The sequence below is a fragment of the Solanum tuberosum genome, unplaced genomic scaffold (genome assembly GCF_000226075.1).
Source record: "Solanum tuberosum cultivar DM 1-3 516 R44 unplaced genomic scaffold, SolTub_3.0 scf00277, whole genome shotgun sequence".
Classification (NCBI taxonomy): domain Eukaryota; kingdom Viridiplantae; phylum Streptophyta; class Magnoliopsida; order Solanales; family Solanaceae; genus Solanum; species Solanum tuberosum.
The window spans coordinates 432,719-442,111 of NW_006239197.1; the positions used below are offsets into that span (position 1 = coordinate 432,719).

At 33.8% G+C, this 9,393-nt stretch overlaps 1 protein-coding gene across 1 annotated transcript; it reads left to right on the forward strand.

Annotated features, from left to right (window-relative positions):
- The first annotated feature begins 5,629 nt into the window (after positions 1-5,629).
- On the forward strand, positions 5,630-8,370 carry LOC102594041 (protein NRT1/ PTR FAMILY 4.5-like). The gene is made up of 6 exons (XM_006358505.2): positions 5,630-5,712; positions 5,814-5,901; positions 6,117-6,334; positions 6,431-6,850; positions 6,992-7,116; positions 7,360-8,370. Exons 1-6 carry the CDS (start codon positions 5,710-5,712, stop codon positions 8,339-8,341), a joined length of 1,836 nt encoding a protein of 611 aa, XP_006358567.1. The 5' UTR covers positions 5,630-5,709; the 3' UTR covers positions 8,342-8,370.
- Positions 8,371-9,393: the final 1,023 nt, after the last annotated feature.

Below are 9,393 nucleotides of genomic sequence, written 5' to 3' on the forward strand. Positions count from 1 at the left end.
TTATTTATTTATATTTTTAGCCACATTCTCCAAGTAAATCTGATTTGGTTAAATTCGTAACCCTAATCGGTTATAATTGCAATTCTTTTGGCCAAATCCTCAATTTAAAACCTAGCCATTTCATTACAATTTTAACCCATTTCCCACCTTGCACCCAATTCTTTTCTTGAGACCAAACTTGGGCCTTACTTCCAAGATCAACAACCCATTATTTTTACCTTAGCAGCAGCCCACATTCCCATTCTAATTCCCAGCCCAAATTCCATTCTAAAGAGACCCAACCCATCAATACATACGTACAACAGCAGTACCAAACGACTAGGCCCCTATATGTCTTCTTCTTCGCGTACAGACGAGCAGTAACACAGTACTGTTCCGGCAGTACGATCCCAGTAGCCAGACACGCGTTTTTCCCTTTTCCTCTTTCGGAATGGGGAGAAAATTTCAGAAAAAGAGGTCTCCCCCAAATCGGTGAAAGAATTCAAATTTTGAATTCGGGATTGACCCCAAATTTCTATCCGTTTTCCCCCCCCCTAAAATCGAACCCTATCTCCTTCTATATATTCCTTTATTCGTTTCAGTTTAAGGGAGAAGACTTTTGAAAGGAAAATTTTAGTTTTGGAGAAAATATTAGGGAAATTAGCTAGAGTTTGGAGGAAGAAATACACTTGAGTGAAAAACTTTTTTAAAAAACTTCCTGCTTGCTGTGTTCTGTCCGTTCAAATCTCGCCGGAGTCTCGTGTGGTGGAAGAGCTTGTTCTGCTCGTTGCTGTCCGGATCGCTGCACCGAACAAGGTAAACAACCAGTAACTCTTTTGTTCATCTCGAGTTTGAACGTGTTGAATTGTGTTTTGTTCTTCGTCGATTCAAAAGGCATCTTGTTGATATGTTCAAGCTGAGTTTTTCTTTTAATCTTAACTTTTCTAAATGGGTGACGTGCGTTTCGTTTTCAGGTCGTTTTAACGATTGTTAGAGCATGTTTTCTCTGTTTCTACCCTTCCTGAACCCATGGTTATTGTATTTGTTCTAAGTTTAGTTTGTTTACTGGTCAGTCATTGTTCTGTGCTCATTTGTATTTGGAACAATATTTGTGCTTCTGTCATTGTGTTTGGAGAATATAAGATGCATTATGCAATCGAGTATCTAGTTACCAAAAAATGTAAATAGTATTTTGCAATGGTGTTTTTTCAAATAGTATGCCTGCAAATTTGTTTATATCTAGGTTTTAGAGGGAATTTTATTTTGCTCGTCCCCTTTGTTCGTTCGCCACTTGATGTTTTCGGTTACCCAGATCGCAACTGAGAATATATTTGTCTCATTTTATCTCTGAAACATGGCCTAATTTATTTTGGTGTTATTTAATGGTCGTCTTGATAAGTGTTAAAGCATGTTACCCCTCTTTCTTTCCCCTCTCATGAAGTTGTAAATGTCGAAGTCATTTCGTACTCATATTTGCAAATCATGTGACATTCCTGTTATATGTCATTAGTTTCAGTCTTGTTATTTTGTTCATGCATAGAGTGTCTAGTCTCTTGGGTCTGCAATATGTTTTGAGTCTACGGCTATTGTCCATTTAAAAATTTCCAATTAAGTTCAAACCGTATCTAGTATGTTAACTGTCCTGCTTCGTTTGTACAAATCAATTAACTGTTCTTAACTATATTCCTTGTCTTAAAATGCATGTATTAATGGGATTATTCCTTACTGACCCCCTTTTTTTTTTTTCTTCCTAAAATGCATTGATCATCTTTAGTAGTGATATGTGGTTGACGTGTTTATCACAATTGTTACATTTGGGGATAGGTTCACATTTAGAATAGTCTTCCCTTAGAATTTTAGTCTTTTGGTTATTGGTGTTATGCCTACTGTCCCCCTTAATTTTTATTATTTTTATTATTATCTTAGTTCTTGCTTCTGGAAAGGGAATTTGAGTTCATCAATTACAAGGTCACAATGTCTTCTGTATATGTTGAAACGTGATAAAACATGTTAATTGTTTTACCTTTAAACTTGCTATTTTGCTGAAATTTATTTAAATTTTGAGTGTAACGCTAGTCAGCTCGTAGTCATCTTTTGTCAATCCTACGCTAACTCTTATTCATTCGTCTTTTTTTTTGCATGTGAAATTCGCCCGAGTTCACTACGAACTCATCTTTTCCTTTGCATTTTGAGAGAGCTACAAAGACTCAAACCTTTTCCTTTTGAGTCGATCGGCCTATTTTAAATCGACGTACAGGTCCCGGAGTTGAAAGGACACGCAACAATTTGGAGAATTAAAAATTGGGCCAATTTTAGTTTTAGAAAATTGTATTTTGTTATTTTTGGGCCTAAGCCTTTGTTGCTTTATTATTATCTTATTAGTATTTAGGACAGGTGGAAGAAGGGCCTAAGGCCCAAAGAAATAACTTTTATGTTAGTTTAGGACAGGTACAGATAACTCAAATAGGCCGAAGGCCCAAAACGAAAATGGGCCCAAATACCGGCCTAGGCGGACAGGAAAACCGGATTTGGGCCCAAGTTCCTTTCTCTCTTTGTTTTATTATATTTGTTTACTCGTCATTATTTGCTATTAATCTTAAGGTTTTAAAAGAATTCAAATCCCCAAAAGACACCCATTTTTTTAATTAATTACTTAACTAAATTGTTCAATCTCTTAACTTAACGGTAAAAAATAAATAAATAAATTCACAAAATATTTCACTTAGATAATATTTCAATATTTCTCCTTTTCCCTTTAAAAATAGTTCTAACTATAAACTAGTTCAACTTTTGCAAAGTTAAGTTAAGTCGAATAAAATTTAGCCAAATAGTTAATCGTCGGATAACCATTAATGGACATTCTAGGTGCTTTTAAAACCTTCCTAGAGTGTTAATATGAACCTCGAACCCCTTTACAAGTTTTCACTAGATTCCTGTTTTAGTATGAATAGTAAATAAGCAATTCTTGAATCGTGTTTTGCATGCATTGATAATTCTTTCGTTCAAAAGTCTTTTTAACGAGTGCACCTAAATAAAACAGCCTTGTTGCTACTTGCCGGATCAAGGAGGTAATCAACAAGAAAAGAATTATCAACATAGATTTAGTGTGATACTATCTAATAGGTTAGTGTCGATTGGTGCGAAGTAATAACTAAGCCAAACATCGATTATGATGTCTAATATGAGGTAAAGGTAAGGGTTAGTAAATTATACACACGTAGCCGGATCAAGGTGCGGGGTGAAATTCTCTAGATGCCGGATCAAGGATTTAGAGATACCTAACTTATCACTTTGCATGTAATACACTAGGAAAGGATTGCGATTACTAGAATTACTGCGTTATGAGCTTGTGGTGAACACGTATACCCTAGTTAATTTTCTCATCTTGATAACAACCGAAATTGACTTTTGTTTATTGATTACTTACTGAACTCTTACAATTTGTTTCAACTTAGTTCAAAGCTATCTTTTTATTGTTTTTATTTCAATTTAAATCCCACCATTTTTTATATAACGACTATCGAGTTAAATATTTGCTATTGACAATATTCCTCCATATTCTCTGTGGGATCGACCCCGACTCATAGTTGGGTAAATATATTGCATACGATCGTTTATATTTCTTTTCAAAAGGTATATTTGAACGTTTTAAGGATAATTTTGAATTTGTTTTCCTTACTTTATGTATGAAAGTCATTTTTACTTAAATTATAAGAAATGACTTCCATACATAAAGTAAGGAAAAATTCCCATATATTCATAAACGTAACTGACAAACATGATATTTCTTGAACATAGATGGTATGTTGGCTGATTTACTTTGGGATTTTCCTGATATATATGTAGCTTTACATTGCTCTTGATTTAGATAAACCTGCAGAGAGACTAGAATAGTGAATCCTAGATAATTACAAGAAATTAAATAGCCCAAATAATATAGTGAATCCTAGATAAAATATAATTGCCATTTGTGCCCATGAAGTGGGGTTCCATCCATTTTTTTATTTTTTTATTTTTTGCTTAGAGCCATCCAGCCATGTTAGCAGCAAGAAGCATCTTGCTTTGTGAACATTATTGGACCGCTCATTAACACTATATTTCTAACAAGAACCTTATGTCATACTCATTAATGGGACCTAATATTTTGGACATAATCCTCAAAAATTCAGGTGTGTTGTGATGTTGCATTCCACTTTGAAGCGTGTTAATTGTTCATGAGGAATATTCATGTTCTAAAACTAATTAGAAACATTTTATTAGTTTTACCCAAATGTACATTTTCTTTGAATTGTTTTTACTCTTTTTAATACCGTATCTCATATTCTCTTTGTTTCAATTTGTTTGTTTGATTTTGACTTAATAAAGAGTTCAAAAAAGACTTTGTCATAAACAAAAAATATGTAAAACGTACTAAAAGTGTCTTTTAATTTGTGATCTTAAACATGCCATGTATAACGCATGTGGAAAGTTAAAACAAAAAAATTAACAATAAAAAAAAAGAGGTTTTTTTTAAAAAAAAGATATACAATTTTGTATATTACAAAAAATTAAACTAAGTACTACTCCCCCGTCTCATATTAGTTGATCATCTTACTAAAAATAGTTGTTTCATATTAGTTGTCCATCTTACTAAATCAAGAAAGCATTAATCAAAATTTTCATAAATTACTCTTTGTAAATTAATTCTTTTTGAAAGTGTTCACATTTGTTTGTAAATTCCGCAAGAAGTTTCTAAGGGGTGGATTGGTAAAATTATCTTCTTCTTTATGATTTCTTAATATGCGTGTAAAAAGGAAAATAATAAAATAATATGAATCGGAGAAAGTATTTAAAAACTATAAACATATAGCCTAAATTATTGACAATTTTAGATAATTTTCAAATACAATCATAAAAAGAAAAGTTAACTAATAAATTTAGAATACTACTATTATTATTTCACACAAACTAGAAGTCTAAAACTATAATAGTCTAATCTAGAAAGACTACCTGACTTGAAATACAAAAAAAGAAGCAAAAATCAAGGCTTGACTGAGGTTCAAACCCGGGTTCACGGGGTGAATTAGAACCCATTTGTCACTGATCCGCGCCATTCCATTGTAAATAGAGTGGGTTTATTTTATTGATATACACAACTTTACAACGAATTTATATACAATTTTTTTTAATGAAGTGGGTTCAAGAACCAATGTGGGTCCACCCTGCCTAACTCATAGGCCATAGGTAACCTTCTAGCTCGGAGCTCCGCCTCTGCTCAACTTTCCCCAGCCACTTGTAGCATAGTAGAAGAGCTAATTTTTGGTAGCCTGCACAACCCAAGCCCTAAGTCACACCCCAAAAAAAGAGAAAGAAAGATAAAGATACAATATTTCAACTGAGAAAACAAGAATTATTTGGCTGAGTAATAAGTTAATAAAAATACCCATGGCCATATAATGTTATGTACTTAGTATAATTTATTAATGGCCATTGTGTCACTTGTCAAAGTGACTTGTTATCCCCAACTTAGGTGCCAGCCACATGCATCTTCTTATTGATGAACAATGAGAAAGAGAATGAAAACGACACCAACAGGAAATCGATAAATTTTATGCCACCAACGTTACATGCAACGCTCCCCACTCTTTTGATGCTTTATATATTCTTCGCATTTTAACTCTAATTCTTCATCTATCAAAACCAAAGTCTTAAAAAAATACTTTGGCGGAATCCTCTCAACTCTCTGCAGTCATGGTAATTAAGTTATTGCTTAATTCCCTTGTCAGTAAAAAGAAAAAAAAAAGGCACTATAAATTAATTATGCTAATTAATTTGTTTTGTGTGTTATTAATTAGGAGGAGGGTAAAATCACAGAGTATAATTCTGTGAGTTCATTGAAACTTCAAGGAAAAGGTGGATTTAGAGCTACCTCCTTTATCTTTGGTAAGGAATTTTCCAGTTTTAGCTAGCTAGCTATATATGAACTTGTTCATTAATAAGTAATCATGTCTTTGGTGTTTCCAAAACAACGTAACCTCTCTATATCTCCACGAGGTAGTGGTAAGATTTGTGTATATTCTACCCTTCCTAGATCATACTAGTGAAATTTATATTGTTGTACTATTTGGTGTTTGAATATTTGTGAAATTTATTTGTAGGTTTGTTGGGATTGGAAAACATGGGTTTTGTGGCAGTGATGGTGAGTTTTGGTTTGTACTTCAGTTTTGTGATGGGTTTTGATCTGAGTGGATCAGCGAATACTCTCACTAACTTGATGGGCTCAACGTTCTTGCTATCCATTCTTGGTGGCTTCATTTCTGATACTTACATCAACAGATTCCACACTGTCCTCATTTTTGGACCCTTCGAAATTATAGTAAGTTCAATATTAGTAATTATGGCATGTAATTTGGTATGACAAAAGTTATTTTTACGAAGAAGTGATAATTTATGATGATGATGATTATTGTAGGCGTTCGCATTGATAACAATTCAAGCTCATTATAAGAGTTTACAGCCAGTATGTTTGGAACCAAATTGCATATCAGGAAAGAAAGCTATATTCTTCTATGCATCACTTTGTTGTTTTGCATTGGGTGGTGGTGGGGTTAAAGGAGCATTGCCAGCATTGGGTGCTGACCAATTTGATCAGAAGGATCCAAAGGAAGCTAAAGCTCTTGGAAGATATTTCAATTTGCTCATGTTTAGTTCAGTGATTGGTGGAGCATTTGGGGTCACATTTGTTGTCTATGTTAGTACAGTTAACGCTTGGTGGAAAGGTTTTCTCATAAGTTTGGTTTCTGTCACACTTGGTTTTATTTTCTTTGCCTTGGGAAAGCCTTTTTTTCGACTTCAACAACCTGCTGGCAGTCCACTTACTAGAATTTTCCAGGTTAATTAATTTATTTTTTGTGTTTATGCTATTTCAAATAAAATAACCACCATCACTATTGTGGCGCGTATGATCTAAATCACTTCACTCTTAATCAAAGATCGAATTTCAAGCCTAATGGTATAATTTTGAATTTTTCAGGTTATTGTTGTGGCAATAAATAATGGAAAGCTGCAATTACCAGAAAACAGTGAGGAGCTGTATGAGATTAGTGAGAAAGAATCAGACTCATCACAGCCAAAACTTGCACATACTAAACAATTCAGGTGATGTTATTCTTGCATACGTGTATTGATTCTTATTTGTCATAAATAAAAGCACTCTTGGTTTAAACTTTAACGAAATAAAAGCAAGAGGGAAGATCAAAATTAAAAGGGAACCCACGTATATACGTTGTCATTATAAATGATCAGGTCATCCAAAAAATATTTATAGATTTGTTAGACAAAGCTGCGTGCTACCTAGCTATTGGACGGACATGTAGTAACTTTTCCTATATTGTGAATCAGGTTTTTAGACAAAGCTGCAATCCATCCTAAAACAGGTGAGCCTACAGCATGGACAGTTTGCACTGTGACACAAGTTGAAGAAGTTAAAGTATTAACAAGAATGTTACCCATCATAGCTAGTACCATTATAATGAACACATGTATGGCCCAACTCCAAACATTCTCCGTAGCACAAGGCTATCGAATGAACCGTTTCATTAAGAAATTCGAGGTACCAGCACCCTCAGTGCCCGCGATCCCACTAATCATCATGTGTATTCTCATTCCAATTTATGACATGGTTTTCGTCCCCTTTGCTCGAAAAATCACCAAACACCCCTCAGGGATCACTCAACTCCAACGCGTTGGGGTCGGGCTAGTCCTCTCGATCGTGTCAATGGCTGTTGCTGCCCTAGTTGAGATCAAAAGAAAGCACCATTCATTGAAAGATCCATTGCACCCAATTCACCTAGCTTGGCTTGGATTTCAATATTCTATTTTTGGTATAGCGGACATGTTTACCTTAGTGGGCTTACTTGAATTTTTCTACAAAGAAGCACCTGTTGGAATGAGGTCCTTATCCACTTCATTTACATGGATTTCAATATCTTTGGGCTTTTTCTTGAGTAGTGTACTTGTTGACATTATCAATTCAGTGACAAAAAAAAGAGCACCAAGCAAAAAAGGATGGTTAGTGGGCTTAGACTTGGATCAGAATAATTTGCACCTCTTCTATTGGTTCTTGGCAATTCTTAGTGGGCTTAATTTTTTGAACTACCTTTATTGGGCTTCTTGGTATAAGTACAAAACAGATGAGAATGTGGATCCCAAGACCAAGCCCAATTTAGGTGATTCCATCGGCTTGTCCAAATCAGTGTCAGTGAGTGGAGTGCCATTGCTGAAGCCCAGTGAAAGTGCAGTAGCAATGCCTACCATTAATGAATCATCAAATGGGCCAACTGAGGAAGCTAATGAAAATTCAGCAGCAGCAAACAGAGGATAATAATGTGAAACATTTAATAGAATAAAAAAAATTAAATTGTATTTTCATGAGTCGCATGATAAAAATTAATAAAATTGGTTGCTTCTTGTCTGTGTTCAGATTAAAGAATGTTTCATATATCTACAAATTAAGTAATTAATTACTTGTTAATAGAATTATTATTATTATGTATCCTACTAACCAATTAACTACATCCAAGCTATATAAATATTTGATGGAAGTCCAATGTAAGAAGACAACAACACATCTTAGCAGACTTTAATTGTCCATTAAATGAGTGAAACAGATGTTTGACAGTGAAGCTCTGTCACAGTAGGCCCAAGAATATTTATATGGGCTGTAGACTGTAATATTAGGCCCAAGAATATTCATCTTTCCATCTCCCAGTGAAAATAAATAGTAAGAGAAAATTTCGTAAATAGTGAGATTTTGCTATATTTCAAAACGTAGCAACACTTTAATTTCAAAACATAGCAGGATACATGTATTCAGCGCATACAATATTATTTGAACTGTAATGAGAGTATCGGATACCGGTTAGAAAAAAGAACACATGAAACTATAAAGAGGTTGCTAACCTCTAACTTAATTAATAGCTAGAGAATTGTCAGAACATAAAATTGTATAATGTAAATTATAATATACCAGTAATTTTTTCTTTAAGTTCCCTATAATTTAAATCTTTTTTAGTGATATACCTTATTTTTTAAATGACAATTATTTTAATAAGTCCAACAAGTGAAATGGTCCTTAAGTAGTGTCAAAGTAGCTTTAATTAAACTATAAACTAGCAAGTCCGAAAATTCAAACATAAAGTGATTAAGGTATTGGTACATGTGATGTCTGGGACCAAAACCTCATGTGTGTTCCCCACTACATTAACACTTCATGAGGTGAATTGAGTTTTTTTTTTCTTTTTAAAAAAATTAATTATATCTCAAATTTCACGTGATCAAACCATGACCACATTTAATGGTAACTGATTAAACTTAATCATTTTCATTTGTTGGTTTCATTGATCCATTTTCATGGTTGATTAGCTAATGCAACAG